At 46.6% G+C, this 17,771-nt stretch overlaps 1 protein-coding gene across 1 annotated transcript in view; it reads right to left on the reverse strand.

The window, feature by feature from the left end:
• dok6 (docking protein 6) overlaps positions 1-17,771 on the reverse strand; it is a 43,756-nt gene that overhangs the window by 9,269 nt on the left and 16,716 nt on the right. The window contains exons 3-6 of the mRNA XM_076291353.1: positions 11,340-11,454; positions 4,254-4,373; positions 1,551-1,740; positions 887-1,025 (exon numbers count right to left, since the gene is read on the reverse strand). Of these exons, the coding sequence (XP_076147468.1) occupies positions 887-1,025; positions 1,551-1,740; positions 4,254-4,373; positions 11,340-11,454 (564 nt within the window). The remainder of the gene's footprint in view (positions 1-886; positions 1,026-1,550; positions 1,741-4,253; positions 4,374-11,339; positions 11,455-17,771) is intronic.

Here is a 17,771-nt window from a genome sequence, read left to right on the forward strand (position 1 = left end):
AACAACATTTCTAACTCTGTTACACCCCCCTCCCCTGAATTTCACCAAATTCAAGCAGCAACCAAATAGTACTTCCAAAGGCAAAGAGTACACTACTTTCAAACACTAGACAGAGGGTCACCAATTACAGATCAGCCAACCACAAAGGTATCCAATAAGGATGAAGTGGAAGAAGAGGTGCGCAAACTCTCACACAACCAACCACTGGCAGTAGGGAGCCTTATACACCCCACAAGACCATAAAGCCATAAACCATAAATTCTCCACAAAGCTAATCAGAAAAGCTAGATAAAAAATAATATGTCATTAACTTTTATATTAGCATATAGTTTGTAAATTTAACATTTAAATGATGTAAGAAATAACTGTTCATTAGTGTCAAAAAGACATTTACCGGTAGTTAACTATTAACAAATATTAATACAATATTAGTTAATAGATTTGTTAAAACATTAACATACAGATTTTATGCAAACAACTAATATTTAATTAATGATGAAAAAACTATTAACTTGTGCCAAATAGATATTTTAGTAACAATTAACAAATATTAACAGGGTTAGGTAATTACTAGTTTGCTATTTATTATGGCACCTTATTATGGAGTGTTACCCAAGTTTGGAATCATACTGCCACCATATATTTTTGGAGCATAAAGGATGACATGAGACATTAGAGTCTCCACATGACAGCTTGAGCTTGCATTAGTTCAGACCTAGCAAGGAACAGCGGTCAGTCATCTGTGTTGATGGAATACTAAATTACATGAAGTAAGACTGATGAACTTCCTATGAAGTTTCCATTCATTGTTGTTTAGCTTAGAATATAAGGGAGCTGGTATACTGTGTTTGAAGGGTGAGGGTGATTTGAGCGGCCTGAGAGTCACCTGTGAGTTCTTCTCCATCTCCATCAGCATGCGCTCGTGCTGCTCGGCAATGGACAGCGTAGCGGAGTGGACGCGCTGGTAGATCATCTCGCCCTCGCGTGTTTGGAACGTGAACAGCCCCTCACCCGTGTCGCACATCCTAAAACCAAAAACAGAGAGGGTTCTCACTCGAACAGGTGCAGAAACAAGGGTAATGACGCTCGGGAAATGGTGTGTGAAAATTATCCAAAGAAAAACATTCAAAGGCATTCACATTTTTTACCATTATTTTTCATAACCAGATCCAAATTTACTTTGTGAATCAAGTTTGGCTGCTTTCCGATGGGGATCACTTTCCTTGCATCAGGGCAAATTCCCCCCTTATGCAGCATCTTGTTTGATTTTTGGTAGCATAGATCATCAGGTTAGATAATTACCGGTAACTACATTAAACATGAAGTGTAAAGTGAGTAAAAAGCGTATTACCGTAAGGCAGAGCATGTCAAATGGAAACATCCTTGTCATTTATCAACCACACAATTGACGTACATCCTTAATACATATCATCTGTATTCATTTTCAAGCCATTTGCCCATGTGTTGATGTAGGTGAATTGTGAAGCATACAGGAAGTAAGATCGTGGAGCCCTCTTCCCACTGCTGCCGCATTGGTCCTGTCTGCCTACCTCCCGGCCTCGAAGGTGAACCACGTGCAGTCTCTCCCGTAGCGCCGCAGCGAGCTGAGGGGCCACATGACCAGCTTGACCCGCGCGTTGTGGATGTCCCACAGGTAGATGTTCTCGTGTGTGATCTGCATGGTGCACTCTCCGTAGATGTCCAGGTTTGGGGTGGGCATCAGGTACACATTAAAGCGCTCTGAAAAACACACACACACACACACACACACACACACACAAAATGAGGAAATCACGCAACAGCACGCAATCAGAAGAAAAGCAGTCAATTTGTTAGGCTTTGCTCAACTCACTGTTACATTGCATCAACAAATGAACACTCTAGGTATCCATTGTGGATTTCTGAGAGCAATGTCTGGACTGGCTTTTGAGATGCATCAATGCATTTGTTTTTTTTTTGTTTTTTTTATGCATGTCTGGTAAAGGCGGTCAACAATTTCTTGATAAGGACACCTTTTCCCAAGGACAATATTTCAAACTCATAAAAATAGTGTCTGGATATGTCTAGAATCATGCCAGAAATGACACCATAAACGTTGTTCCTTCTTAGCCAGAATGAAATGATAACTGATAGGCCTTGGGGCATCAGATATATGTAGGCATAAAAAAGAAACAAGCCTTGGACAGTTTTGCTTGTTTCTCTCTCTCATTTTTGTTTTTTATTTATTGCTATTCGTTATCTTCTAACCTCAACATATTCCATAAAAAGCAAAAAAGTATGAAGGTCAGCAGAGGAGTTGCTATGGAGTTAAGATTGAGAGCGTGTATGTGTTTGTGTGCGTGTGTGTATGTGTGTGTGTGTGTGTGTGTGCAAATTACGGCAAAGAGACTAGAGATTCAGACTGTGGATGCACTTCATAATCAAAATTAATAGTGCCTAATTATCTCCAATGTTTCAAAATAAGCTATGTGTCTTGGTGGGGTGGAAGTGGCTGGGTAATACGCGGCTATTCTGGGAATGTGGAAATGAGCCTGTGATTTAATTATCCCGGCCTGCTGGGAGGGATTTGGAGGCAAATACTATTCCCCCGACACGGAGACCAGGGGGACGCGATCACAACGATGACCTCCAGCTGATTTACTGCCAGACATGCCACACGGATGGGCCACTGTCGTGAAAACGAGTCAATATTTCCACTGCTGTTTAAAGACGTTCCGGAGGTTTTGTTTTATCATGCACGTGTGATTAGAGACTGCTTCGGGTCAATTTCAGTTTAAAGGGACACCAGGCAACGTTTTCGTGTTAATCATCTTCGTAAGTCGGTATATGGTTAAATGACTCATTATGAGGCGAATGAAGGCTCTCTCGCCCGCCCCTACTGCCTGTAGGAAGAATATCCCACTTGCAAGTTCGGTGTATCCTACCCGCCGACCGAAGCAGGATCAGTTTACAGCACTAGAGATTGTTGCAAACGTGTGTATAATGGCAGAGCCGGCGAAGAAGCAGCGAAAACCCTTGACGGAAGACGCAAAGAAAAGGAAAAGAGCTTCAGACCGAGCGAGGGGGAGTTTCGTAGAGAAAAAGCATCAGGCTTGCCTGGTGTCCCTTTAAATACTAGCTAATTTACAATGTAAAAAAAGCAGGTTGTGATCAGAAATCATGACATGATCATGTTCAAATGGTAGAAACTACTCTGTAGATAGAAACTACACTGAGACAGAAACTACTCTGTACTTCATCTGCCTTCTTCAGTACACTGAAAAGTGATGAATGATGAATTTAGTCATTAAAATAAAACAGAGAAATAATGATGATGATGATGATATAATGATGATGAGAATGATGATGAGGATGATGATAATGCTGATGATGATGATGATGATGATGATGATGAGGAGGAGGTGGAGGAGGTGGAGGATGATGATGATGAGGATGATTATGATGATGATGAGGAGGTGGAGGATGATGATGATGATGATGATGATGAAGATGAGGAGGTGGAGGATGATGATGATGATGACGATGAAGATGATGATGAGGATGATGGCAGGCCTCTCTGACATCGTGGTGTCTTGTATCCCCGTCTCTGCTCAACCTAGCACATTTATTTCACTTTGTTTGAGGCCCATAATCTCATCCATCTGGGTGACAAGCTTCATTAGGGGCTGAATGCACTGAGGCGCAGCAGTGCTCATTAGAGGCCCGGGGAGGAGAGGAGCTGCGGCCCAGACCTCCGATCCATAAACACGCCAGCGCAGCGCACAGCACACGCACTGCAACGCTCCGCACCGCACCGCACCGCACCGCACCGCGCTGCGCTCGCACCACGCCGCAATGTGTCGCACTCGCTCGGACCCACAGCGTTCCGTTGTTTAACAAACATGCTTGGGGCGCGTAATAGATTAATTTCCTGATGTGGCAATACACAGACACTAATACACACACACAAACACAAGTACACACACATGTACACGCACAAACACGCACACATACACACACACACATACACACACACAAACACACAAACACACACACACACCAGAACAGTAACTTACACACACACACACACACACACATACAAACACACACACACACACACCAGAACAGTAACTCACACACTGACACATACACACACACACGCACACACACACACACACAAACATAACACATTCACTCACTCACACACAGACAGACACACACACACAAATGCACAAAGGAGTGACCCAAAAAAGAGTGGGTAATTGGCCACTGACCGTTCTGCTCCCTCTGTACACCCGCTGCTAGCAGGTCTGGCTCTCCCAGGCTGATGTCGTTAAGCCTGCTGCTCAGGCACTCCACACACAGTAGCTTACACCACTCCTCAGCCTCCAACTCTGTCAACACAACACACACACACACACACACAGGGAGAGAGAGAAGGAGAGAGATCAGATGTGAATAGGTGGAGGGAAACAAAATGTGTCTACACAATACACACAAAGACTTACACAACACACATATACATAAACTCATACAGAGAGGGAGAAAGAGAGAGAGACAGAGAGAGAGACAGAGAGAGAGATCAGATGAAAAGGGATAGAGAGAAACAAACTCTACACATACTCTCTCTCTCACACACACACACACACAAACACACACACACACACACACACACACACAGACTAGACATGAAAGAATGCAGAGAGAAAACTGAAGGATGAATGAGACTCGAACGCCACACAGCAGAGATATCAGATTCTAAGAGCGGTGAGAGCGAGGGAACCACAGAAGATATGGAAGGACAGAAAACGACAAGAGATTGACACTCAGGGACAGAGAGAAAGACACACTGTAAATACAAAACTGAAAGAATTAGTGACTGAAAGTGAATTAAAGAATGAATGAAAGAAAGGGACTCCAGAGAGAGAGATGCAGATAAACAGACAGACAGACAGGCAGACAGGCGAGTCAAAACACAGACAGGCAGACAGGAGGAATCATAAAAAAATGACTAACAGGAGAAACACAGATACAGATAAAAAAGAGAGGGAGAAAAGGACAGAGAAAAAAATTGATAGAATATATGGAGAGAGGGATAGAGGGGGTAAAAGAGAGAGCGAGCAGATAGGGATTGGGGGTCCCTGTTGAACAGGTAACAGGACAAAGGGAGGATAAGAAATCCATATCATTGACTAAGTGTTGATGAAAAGAGGCAACCTGGTTATGAACACGGACCAGCTGATGCATGTTGATTGGTCGACCCAGAACCTTGAAACCCTCATCCTCCTCTTCTGAGTCTTACATTCACTCGGTCACCTCGTGACAACGCTTCACTAACATCAAACGGAGGGGGTTAGCTGCCCAACTAAACCCTACACAATCGATATTCTATTACCCAAATAGAGGGATGTGTGCACCCTTTTATTGAGTGGGGAGGGCAACTGCCAAAAACTCTGGGAGTGAAAACAATTAAAGCGATTAATTGTTGTAAGAATTGCCAAGTACTCTTATTACGGCTATAATTAAAAAGTAGGGTATGGTTTTGTGAAGAGTGAGAGCTAATACAGCATGCTCTGGCCTGTCAAAATAGACCCCTATCCAAAAATACTGCAGGTAATACTTAGCAATAAGTCATAACACAATTCTAATAATTGGTATCAACCCCTTGGAATCAATTTCCAACATACTACAGTAGGTACACCTTTAACATAATTTTCAACTAAATAACGATAAAAGGGAACCCTGTTCATCGAAAAGAGATGAAAAGGTGAAAAGGAGCTGCAGTGCGGGGACGTGTGGAGCTGCAGTGTGGGGGTGCAGTGTGGGGGTGCAGTGTGGGGCTGCAGTGTGGGGGTGCAGTGTGGGGGTGCAGTGTGGAGCTGCAGTGTGGGGGTGCAGTTAGGGGGTGTGTGGAGCTGCAGTGTGGGGGTGCAGTGTGGGGGTGCAGTTAGGGGGTGTGTGGAGCTGCAGTGTGGGGGTGCAGTGTGGGGGTGCAGTGTGGAGCTGCAGTGTGGGGGTGCAGTTAGGGGGTGTGTGGAGCTGCAGTGTGGGGGTGCAGTGTGGAGCTGCAGTGTGGAGCTGCAGTGTGGGGGTGCAGTTAGGGGGTGTGTGGAGCTGCAGTGTGGGGGTGCAGTGTGGAGCTGCAGTGTGGGGGTGCAGTGTGGAGCTGCAGTGTGGGGCTGCAGTGTGGGGGTGCAGTGTGGAGGTGTGTGGAGCTGCAGTGTGGGGGTGTGTGGAGCTGCAGTGTGGGAGTGCAGTGTGGGGGTGCAGAGTGGAGCTGCAGTGTGGGGGTGCAGTTAGGGGGTGTGTGGGGCTGCAGTGTGGGGGTGTGTGGAGCTGCAGTGTGGGGGTGCAGTGTGGGGACATGTGGAGCTGCAGTGTGGAGCTGCAGTGTGGGGGTGTGTGGAGCTGCAGTGTGGGGCTGCAGTGTGGGGGTGCAGTGTGGAGCTGCAGTGTGGGGGTGTGTGGAGCTGCAGTGTGGGGATGTGTGGGGCTGCAGTGTGGGGGTGTGTGGAGCTGCAGTGTGGAGCTGCAGTGTGGGGCTGTAGTGTGGAGCTGCAGTGTGGGGGCGTGTGGAGCTGCAGTGTGGAGCTGCAGTGTGGGGGCGTGTGGAGCTGCAGTGTGGGGACGTGTGGAACTGCAGTGTGGGGCTGCAGTGTGGAGCTGCAGTGTGGGGCTGCAGTGTGGAGCTGCAGTGTGGGGCTGCAGTGTGGAGCTGCAGGTTATATTTCTGTACAGAGCACCAAAGTGTAAGAATAACTAGAAAAAATATTTCCGAGGAACTGCAAAGTGTGCTTGCTCAGATGCGGTTCACCAACGGGTGCAGTCAGTGAAATAGGCTGCGTTGAACTCTGCTTGATCCAAGGATTCCAACAGTACCTCATTTGTTTTACATCGGGCAAAACAAGGTTACGTGCAAGGTGAAAGGTTACGTGCATAAACTCACGTCTGAAAACCTAAAATGCTTCAATGGTAGCTGCAGTGCCCCCCAGAGGTCAAAAAGGACGAGATTGTATGTGTGTCTTCACAATAGCGCCCCGAGTCCATGTACCAAAGTATGGTTTTGAAACGTGAAAGCGTTCCTTAGCTATCACCTGCTTCCTGTTTGGCAGCTGATTTCGTTTGGCTGTGTCAGGAGAACGCCTTCGAAAAGCAAAAATCCTTTTCATAACTTTTTTATGAGGCTTGGTCTGAAGATCATGTACGTAAAGTTTCGTGAAGATCTGACAATATGTGACCACACAACACCGTTTCCGGCCGTACGTTCCAGAGGCGATATTTCAAAAGGTCTAGGAGCAAGAGGTGGGTTTTAAGAGCCGTTTAGTTATTGTGAGATGGAGTTCAGAGTGCGGATGTGTGAGGGGAGTGAGTTCCACAGTTTGGGTGCAACATAGGAGAAGGCCTTGCTCCCATTGTGGTGAGCCTGATGTTTGGTACTGTCTATAATCCAACTGTAGATGAGCAGAGTGCATACCAGGCTTTTCAGAGGCACAGTGGCAATGACAGAGACATTGCCATTTATGAGTTACCGGTGATGACACTTTAGTGATTTGCTGGATGTTTCAGCAGTAAAGAGTGACATTTAGCATCATGACACAAACAATGTCCAACCTGATCGTCTAACAACGTCTGCTGAGAATGACGCCTTTGAAAGGAACATACAGTAATAAATACTACAGCGCAAGAGGTTAGACACTGTGAAGATCGGCTTGTGTATTTGTTTGGAAGTCATACAGTGTACAGTGGCAGGCCTTACATAAATCATGGTACAAGTATACCCAATTTTTTGTCATTTCTGCTTGTTCATAGCTTATCAACTCTACTTGACAGCAACATCTGCTTTAACGAAATTCACTTCCTGGATAAAGCCAGATCAGCTGTACCTCAAAGCTGTGACTGGTCAAGCTGTAAAGGCAACAGCCAGTAAATCAGCTTCATGCTTGGGGAGGGGGGGGGGGTTGACTACTCTCCTCTCTGATGCCGAGAGGCTGGGGAAGGGGCAGAGGAAATAATGCCCCCACAGCCAGCCTCAAATATAAGCCTTGTCTAAACAGCTTAGCGTTAGCCTGGCCTCGTCAGAGTGTTATGAGATTAAATAGTTTAATTACTCTTTCATACCAACCGGCAGCTAACGAATCCATGACCCTGCTCGGCATGAGTTCAGTGGCGGATTTCAGCCACATTAGTGAATCACGGACGATGTTACTGTAATATTGCATTACTGTAACAATGATTTACTTAACTTTTTCTTTCATGCTTTTTCACGTTTTTTTTTTTTTAATGATTTTGATTTCTGATTGATTTTTTTAACCGTAACTCACATAGTGGGACAGGTTTGTTCATGTTTCTGTTGTCTAACTAACCATGTTGAGTGGCTACTGGCTTTTGGTGTTGCGTGGCATCTGCGATAAACCATTTTGTAATAAAAGAGGCCGGCATGCTCTTACAGTCCCTCATCATGCTCTCCAGAAATTTCTGTCCTGAGTCACTCTAGCACCAAGCTGAAGTATAATGACACCATACCTTCACCGACAACAGCAGCATAGCTAAATCACTCTCACTCTCTGGGTGTGTGTGTGTGTGTGTGTGTGTGTGTGTGTGTGTGTGTGTGTGTGTGTGTGTGTGTGTGTGTGTGTGTGTGTGTGTGTGTGTGTGTGTGTGTGTGTGCCTATGTGTATGTGGCTGTGTGTATGCATGTTTGTATGTCTTTCTGTATGTGTCTCTGTGTGTCAGTGTGTGTGTGTGTGTGTGTGTGTGTGTGTGTTTGTTTGTGTGTGTGTGTGTGTGTGTGTGTGTGTGTGTGCGCGCTTTCAGGTGTGCTGTCAGGCTTTTCTGTGCATGTTTTCTCTTCATGAGACAATGACCTTTCAGTGTGTCTAAATTCACACTCACTTTCAGGCCTACTGAGTGGAAAATTGGATAAACAAACACTTCATCAGTGGGACAGACATGCGGGCGAACACCGGGGAAACACACACACACACACACATGCAACACAGCAAGCCCTGCGGATTACACACTTATTTCTTTCCTTTTTTTCCCACCCGAAACTTTCACTGTTGTTGTTGTTGTTGTTATTTCACCATGAAACTGGCACAGGAGAAATAAACAGCGTAAAAAAAACCCAAGTTTAATCGGAGGAATGGAGCTCTGGGATAGTGACAATAACAAAACAAAACAAAACAAAACAAAAAAAAAACAACAGAGAGAAAATGTCTGTCATTTCACCCAGCTAGAGCCCATCTCTGAGTGCCGTCCTGGGCCACGGGGAGTTGGCGGAGCATAGGGGGAGTGGTCGGTGTGGCGTCCAGGGGGAACCTGAGCACGCTGAGCGGCATCAGCCAGGGGAGGAGACGGAAGCGCTTTATCGCCACTCTGATGGGGCCAGACCTGACTCCACAGGAGAGAGAGAGAGAGAGAGAGAGAGACGGGGGAGGGAGAGAGAGAGGGGAGAGATGAGAGAAGAATGAGAGAGAGAGAAACAGAGAGAGAGACGAGGGAGAGAGAGAGGGGAGAGATGAGAGAAGAATGAGAGAGAGAAACAGAGAGAGAAAGACAGGGGAGGGAGAGAGAGGGAGAGAGAGAGACAGGGGAGGGAGAGAGAGAGGGGAGAGATGGGAGTAAGAATAAGAGAGGCAGGTGGCTGAGCAAGACAGAGAGAAAGAAAGAGGAGATAAAGAGTGATAAAGAGAGAGAGAGAGCGAGAGAAAGAGTGTGAGAGAGAGAGAGAAGACTCCTGGGAGGTCAGTGCCTGGTGTGTGGTGCACACGCCAGAGAGTGGGGCCCTCCATATGGCAAGGGATTGTGGGAAGTGGGAAGTGTGAGCATGTGGCAGCTGTGAGGATACCTGCGCCAAGAAGCAGGGTGAGGGGAGGGCGGAGGTCACCACCGGGCGGCTGGCACCGCGGTGTGACCGGAGTTACCGAGATGGATGTGCCACAGATGCCTGAGCAATCACACCAGCACACATAACTGAAAATAGGGCTCTCTCGTCCAGTGTCGTCGTTCCATTTTTATCAATTACAGTATAAATTCAAACATATATTAAAACATACACCTGAAATGTTATCATTTCAGTGGGATGTCGAAAAGAAGCTTCAATTTTGATAGGGTTACTAGCTCTCGAGCAAAACAAAAGTCTTATCACTCAATTCTCAGTTATTAACCTTCTCTTGTTTAATTACATCAAAGAAAGAACTAAAGAGAGAGAGAAAGAAATTATGAAAGACAGAAAGAAAGAAAAAAAAAGAAAGACAGAAAGAAAGAAAGAAAAAAGGAAAGAAAGAAAGAAAGAAAGAAAGAGAGAGAGAAATAAATAAATAAATAAATAATTTCTGTTGAAGCAATTTTGTTAAAAATATCTCTCTTTCTCCCTCTCTCTCTATCTCTCACATACACACACACACACACACACACACACATACACACACACACACACACACACACACACAGAGAGAGAGAGAGAGAGCGCTGGGTGAGGCAGCAGTGCTGGTGAGGTGTTAATGATGTCACAGCAGGGGGGCTGCTCTTACCCCCTGCCCGTGTTCCTCTCGGCCCGGGAATCATTCTGCCGGCAGAGCCAAAGAAACAGCCAACACAAAAAAAGAAGAAAAGAAAAAAAATCCCGGCTAGTTCCATTTCATTTCTTCTCAGAGGTGGGTATTGTGTGTGTGTGTGTGTGTGTGTGTGTGTGTGTGTATGTGTGAAAAGAAAAAAAGGAAACTTTCTATAATATTAGCCCAGACAAATGTTTTCCCCACTTATGGCAGAGTCTGTTGTCATATAACATCATCTGTTCAGAAGGTAGGAGTCTAGACCCACAAAAGGCCCCTGTGCCAACACAGTTTAATGGCTAAGAGAGCATGCTGTCTGTATTTACAGCTTATAGCGGAAGTTAATGGTTGGGAAAGATAGCTTATTTCCATTTCAAGCCCGTGGGTACTATTTGTCTATGTTTTGTATTTATTTCTTTTTTTCCCCACATGCAGTTTTCCTGGCCATTGCCTTTATATTAGTTTGAAAAGCATGTCGCAAACCAATGCTTTCGAAAGAAAGCCCTTGGGCATACTGTGATAATATTTTGGCATCCTGCCTGAATGTTTGAAAGCAAGTGCCACTCCTACAAGGTTTAAATGTTTTTGGGAAATGGAATTACAGCATAAAGTCATACACAAGTACCTGATGTATAAAAATCAATATTATCGGCCCCTTCATTACTTAACAGAGAATTGAATGAGTCTTTTTATGGCCGTGTTCCAGGCGGGCAGATGTAGTGCTGTCAATCTAGGCTAGTCCATCTCGGTCTGGGGACCGCCATTTCTCTCTCTCTCTCTCTCTCTCTCTCTCTCTCTCTCTCTCACCTGACTCGCAGGCGAATGTTTTGGAGGTCTCGTCGTGAAAGATGATCGCCACGGCGTGTTTCTTCGTCTCCCGTGGCATCCTGGTGATGTTCTTGATGTGGTGGAGTTCTGTTATCTGTGGGGTTAAAAACCAGAGAGAAATGACTCCGACTGAATAAGGACGGGGAGTAAGTCAAGCGGAGAGCCAGGATGCTGAGACTGACAGCAGCCAGACTAACACAGTTAGTGCTAATCTCTTGGACAACAAAAACTGATCCGGCTAGTGAAATGCAATGGCCGAATTGCGCGGCTCTGGGAGTTTGGTTTGAATGGTGCCCGACCAGAACGCTGCACACAAAACCTCTTTGTGGATGAAGAGCCCAGTAGATTCAGATTTCAAGAACAATGCCCAGCGATCCATAAAGGACGCTCTTTTTGTCCCCGCAAAATTGTGAGTTTGAGATACGGATTGGACGTTGTGGAGATTCGACTTCAAATTGCTGGTTTTGCTTAGTCTTTGACTTTGTGAATTCACAAACTGAGAAAAGAAACTGCTGTGTGCCTTGTCCTCTGTAAAATAAATCAGAAACGCATGCAAGCCGTCAGCTCCGAATCAATATCTGCTTATGAGACGGAAATTAGGAGGTTATGAAGCCTTTTCAAATGTGCTGTATAACACAGTTATCAAACTCTGGGTTACTGCATTCAGTAAAACACAGCTGACATTTACAGGCTCTTCCCAGGGAGAGAGACTGCACCTCATTGTGAAATAATATCAGTGATTGTCATCATATGATTTGTTTACCCCATTTCTGCAAAAGAGACAGAATGAAAGCCTTAAATCAGAAAACAGATCCCAGGCTGGAGTTCATCGCATATGCTGTGGCATTATCAAAACACCACAGGCGACACACACACACACACACACACACTCACTCCCAGACTAATACCAAGCAGGTGACATTCTGTGAGATTCAGAGATGTTTAGCACCTCAGGTCGGTCGTATCAGGTTTTTATTTCAGACCTTATCCTGACTTATCCACGGAGCCAGAACTTCACTCTTCCCCAAACACCCTGATGCGCCCCCCAGGGCTCAAGTACTTTTAGTGCTGTGAGCCGGTTGAAAAACAGCCGACAGCGTGCTGAGATTTCTTCCCCTCCTCTTCTCCTTCTCTGTCTTTTTTCTCTTCTCCTTCCTCCTCCTCCTCCTCCTCCTCCTCTGCTCCTGTATTCCTCTCCTCACACAGTGCCAGGGGTGTTTTTCGAGGCTGTAAATGTGTGTTTTGCCAGCCGCGGCGGGGAATGTGGTTTTGGGACGGTGGCGGATGCCAGGTTTGTGGGCTGCCCGCTGCTGCATCCTGGTGTGTGTGCGGGGGTGTGGATATGTGTGTGTGTGTGTGTGTGTGTGTGTGTGTGTGTGTGTGTGTGGGGAAGATGCATGGAGGGTGTGAGGTGGGGCATGCCAGGGTGCGGCCCCTCCCTTTTCTCTCCATTTCTCTGCTTTCCTTTCTTCTAATCTGTTTTTCTGTGTCCTTATTTCTCTCTTCCTCTTTCCATCTCTGTCTCTACCTATCTCTCTCTCTCTCTCTCCCCCCACTCTCTCTCCCTCTCTCCTCTCTGCCACCCCCAAAATCTCAGTCTCCATCTTACTCTCTTTTCTTTCTCACTCAATATATCCCTATGTATCCTTGTTCCTCCCTCTCTCTCTCTCTCTCTCTCTCTCTCTAATCCTCTCAGTCTCCCCCTATCATCATTCTCTCACCATCTACTTCTCTCTTGCCTTCTCTCTCAAGCTATCCCTTTCTCCCCCACTCTCTCCCCCTCTCCTGCTCTCTCTCTCCTCTCCTGCTCTCTCTCTGTTCTCCTGCTCTCTCTCTCTCTTCTCCTGCTCTCTCAATTCAATTCAATTCAATTCAAGGTTGCTTTATTAGCATGACTGTAAGTACAGTGTTGCCAAAGCACAATTAAAACAGCATAACAATTAGAACATTGACAGCATTAAGGGAAACAGTAACATGTAGCATGAAAAATTGTGTCTATACCCTCACTTTCTCTCTCTCCTTCACACACACCCACACACACACACACACACACACGCACACACGCACACGCACACACACGTAGGCATGTGGTCACACACACGCACACAGTCACACACACACACATACTGTACACACACACACACACACACACACACACATACACACACAGACAGCATACACATTATAACACATTGGATTAAGTACAGACATTAGGTCGGGCATTATGGCAAGGTGTCCGACTCACTCTCTCTCTCCTCTCCTGCTCTCTCTATCATGCTCTCCTGCTCTCTCTCTCCCCCTCTCCTGCTCTCTCTCTCTCCTCTCCTGCTCTCTCTCTCCTCTCCTGCTCTCTCTCTCCCCCTCTCCTGCTCTCTCTCTGTTTTCCTGCTCTCTCTCCCCCTCTCCTGCTCTCTCTCTCTCCTCTCCTGCTCTCTCTCTCCCCCTCTCCTGCTCTCTCTCTCCTCTCCTGTTCTCTCTCCTCTCCTGCTCTCTCTCTCCCCCTCTCCAGCTCTCTCTCTGTTCTCCTGCTCTCTCTATCCTCTCCTGCTCTCTCTCTCCTCTCCTGCTCTCTCTCTCCCCCTCTCCTGCTCTCTCTCTGTTTTCCTGCTCTCTCTCTCCTCTCCTGCTCTCTCTCTCCTCTCGTGGCTGTGCAGGCAGGCTGGTACAGGACCCAGAGCGCGTGAACTAAATCGCCTCCATTGATCATCCTGTGATCTGTGTTGTGCAGTGGACGCTGTGCCCCGGTGACTGGGAGAGGTAATGTACCGACCACTGGCTCCTGCCCCTTCCTTCTTACGCCTCACCAACCCAACCTAGAGCTGAAATCACCAAAGTGTCCAGATGTAGGAACACACATCCTGGCATCAATCTGACGGGTTTGAAAAATCATGTCTCTCCCTCGTGGGTCTCATTGTTCAACACTAAATGAATGGACTGATTGTAGGTATTAGCTGTTGAGCTGTTGAGCTGTGGCCGGACATGAGTTAGCGTTGGTGAGTTCAAATCAGCCCAGCTGGTATGAGACATACAATCAACAAAGAGGTAAAGATCTCTGGCTAGATGGCAGACACATGACCAATACCCTCAAGAACACTGGAGAACCGCAGGGTTCTATTCCTCCTTTTCTCCTCGGTCATGGACATTCTAGAGGACCGTTTCAATACTCCCCTCCATGTTTGTTGTGTCCTTGTGAAGCATGGCATTAAGCCCACACTCTGATAGCTAAGAGCAAAAAAAGGAGGGCAGATAAGGACAGACAGAGAGGGAGGACTCGTCTTAACGCACCCCATGACCCCCCCGTTTCTGACAGCACATCACATTAGAGCGCTCATAATCACGGATGAATTGGCATTTGACAACACGGCATCAAGAGAGCGCCGGAGATGTCACGGTCCCAATCGAGGAGCGGGGCTCTCCCACTCATTATTTAAGTTCTGCCGCCGAGCGCGTTAGTCACTTACACCGCGCGGAGCTGCCGCACCAGTCCTAATGAGTCCTAATTGGAATAGTTTCAAAGAACAGAGGAGTGGGAGAGAGGGAGATGTTCCGCTCCCGATTATCTACTTCAAAAAAAGTAAAAAAAGAAAGAAAGAAAGGAGAGGAAGGAAGGAAGAAGCCTCGAAGGAACTCGATAAGACCAAAAATCTGTCCTAATGGAATCTTAACAGCAATATCTGCGTCTGTTTGAATAATGCACTTATCTGCCAGCGCAAGACAGTAAGTGAACTGATTTCAGGGCCATGCAGCGTGACTTGGGAAGACTTTTAATGGAAAATAGCTCTATCTAGAGCTTTTAACACTACACGCAAAGCCCATATCACTGTTGAATATTGAACAGTGTCTTCTTGGGCATGTTGGGTACCTGGGATGAAATCCAGCCATGTGATGCATCTTTAGTCTCGTGTGTGTGTGTGTGTGTGTGTGTAGATAGATAGATAGATAGATAGATACTTTATTGATTCCCAGGGGAAATTCAAGGTCTCAGTAGCATACAGACATCACACACACATTCACTAACAGCAGAAAAAAGTAACAAAAGTATGTAATATAAAAAACACAACTAAGCAATAAGGACAGTTGAAGATAAAGAATATACTAAATATACTAAAATACAAATTATACTAAATAACACTTAATCTAAATCAATTCTAAAAACAGTATCCACATAGTGGGTGATTAATCAATCAAGAGGCGCTTGCAATGACTGAGACAGGGACTGAGCCTGTCTCTCTGTACATAGTAATGGAAGGTAAGGTGCTCTGTGTGAGTGAGTGTCATGGTGATGGTGCAAATGAGTAAGTCCAACAGTGCAAGAATAAAGTCAATATATATATCTATATATCTATATATATAACTATATTAAGAAATGGTATAAGTGTGGCCACAGTTCGGCTGTGGCATGGGGGAGGGGTTATGCATATGTGCTAATATAGCACGCAAACAGTGAGGCAGAATGACAGTGGTAAAAGTGGCTAGTGGACAGACAGTATCCAAACATGGAGGGGGTGAAGAGGCAGACAGATTATGCGGAGAAGTCTATCTCTCCTCTTCCCTTAAGTGAAGCATTGAACAGTTCAATGGCTCTGGGGACAAATGACTTCCTCAGTCTGTCTGTTGTGCAAAGCAGTGAGCGAAGTCTCCAGCTGATCAGGCTCTTCTGCTTTACAATAGTGCTATGGAGTGGATGACACTCATTGTCCAAGATGTTGATCAGTTTGTTCAGGGTCCTTTTGTCAGATATTGAAGTGATGCACTCCAGTTCAGCTCCCACTACAGAGCCAGCTTTCCTTACCAGCCTGTCAAGTCGCCCAGCATCCTTCTTCTTTGTGCTTCCTCCCCAGCATACCACTGCATAGAAGAGGACGCTGGCAACAACAGACTGGTAGAACATCCTGAGGAGCTTGCTGCACACATTGAAGGGCCGCAGCCTCCTCAGGAAGTACAGCCTGCTCTGCCCTTTCTTGTAGAGTGGGTCAGTGTTGGCTGACCAGTCCAGTTTATTGTCCAGGTGGAGACCCAGATACTTGTAGGTGCTTACCACCTCCACATTGACCCCATCAATGGAGACTGGTAGCAGAGTGGGCTTAGACCTGCGGAAATCCACCACCATCTCCTTGGTCTTTGATGTGTTGAGTTGAAGATGATTGAGTTTGCACCATTGCACAAAGTCCTCCACCAGGCTCCTGTACTCCTCCTCCTGCCCATTCCTGATACACCCCACAATTGCAGTATCGTCAGAAAACTTCTGCATGTGGCATGACTCGGTGTTGTAGCAGAAGTCAGATGTGTACAGGGTGAACAGGACTGGAGAGAGAACAGTTCCCTGTGGCGCTCCGGTGCTGCTGATCACAGTGTCAAAGAGACAGTTCTTCAGTCTGACGAACTGTGGTCGCTCGGTCAGGTAATCTGTAATCCAGGTTACCAGGTGAGCATCCACAACCGCATCTGCAAGAGCTTGTCTCCCAGTCTGAGGGGTTGGATGGTGTTAAAAGCACTTGAGAAATCAAAGAACATGATTCTCACAGCACTTTTCCCCTTGTCTAGGCGGGAATGTGTCCTGTGTAGAAGATAAGTGATGGCATCGTCTACGCCCACTTTCTCCTGGTATGCAAACTGTAACGGATCTAGTGCATGGCGTACCTGGGGTCTGAGCATACCTAAGACCAGTCGCTCCATTGTCTTCATCACATGTGATGTTAGAGCGACAGGTCTGTAGTCATTAAGCTCACTAGGGTGTGGCTTCTTAGGGACAGGGGTGAGACATGATGTCTTCCACAGTGTTGGAACTTGTCCGAGGCGTAGACTGAAATTGAAGATGTGCTTCAGTGGCTCCCCCAGTTCAGCAGCACAGGCCTTGAGTAGCCTTGGACACAGTCTGTTAGGCCCCGTTGCCTTATTGGTGTGAAGTTTCTATAGATGAGCTCTTACTTGATCTGCTGTGATGATGGGGGTGTGAGGGGAGGGGAGGGGAGGGGAGGGGGAGGGGTGCATCTGGGATCTGTGTGTCTGATGGCTGTTTACTGAGGTCATTGTCACCTCATTGTTCGTGATCGCCATGTGGGGGAGGGGTGCAATATCCAGTGATGGTGGGGGTACGATAGCCTGTGATGGTGGAGGTGAGTGTTGTACTGGTATTGAGGGGGTGTGGGGGTAGGGGCTGGGGGATGACCACCTCCTTGATGTCCCTGTCAAGTCTGCCAGAGTCGTGGACACTTCAACAGGCACAGGCAAGGAGGCGTCAGGCGGGGCCAGGGCGTGAGGTGACTTAGGTTGTTGGATGTCACCGGGATGCAGAGCTGGAGAGACTGGGAGGCTGGGAGGTGGGGGTAGGGCAGGCACGCAAACAAGAGCAGTGTCTGAGTCACCCGGGGGTGGTGGACAGACCACTACCATTGGAGCTGGAGCAGGGCA

The sequence above is a fragment of the Alosa pseudoharengus genome, unplaced genomic scaffold (genome assembly GCF_046254945.1).
Source record: "Alosa pseudoharengus isolate Yale_2024_CS ecotype anadromous, Long Island Sound unplaced genomic scaffold, YU_APseudo_1.1 YU_APseudo_1.1_scf_18, whole genome shotgun sequence".
Taxonomy (NCBI): Eukaryota; Metazoa; Chordata; class Actinopteri; order Clupeiformes; family Clupeidae; genus Alosa; species Alosa pseudoharengus.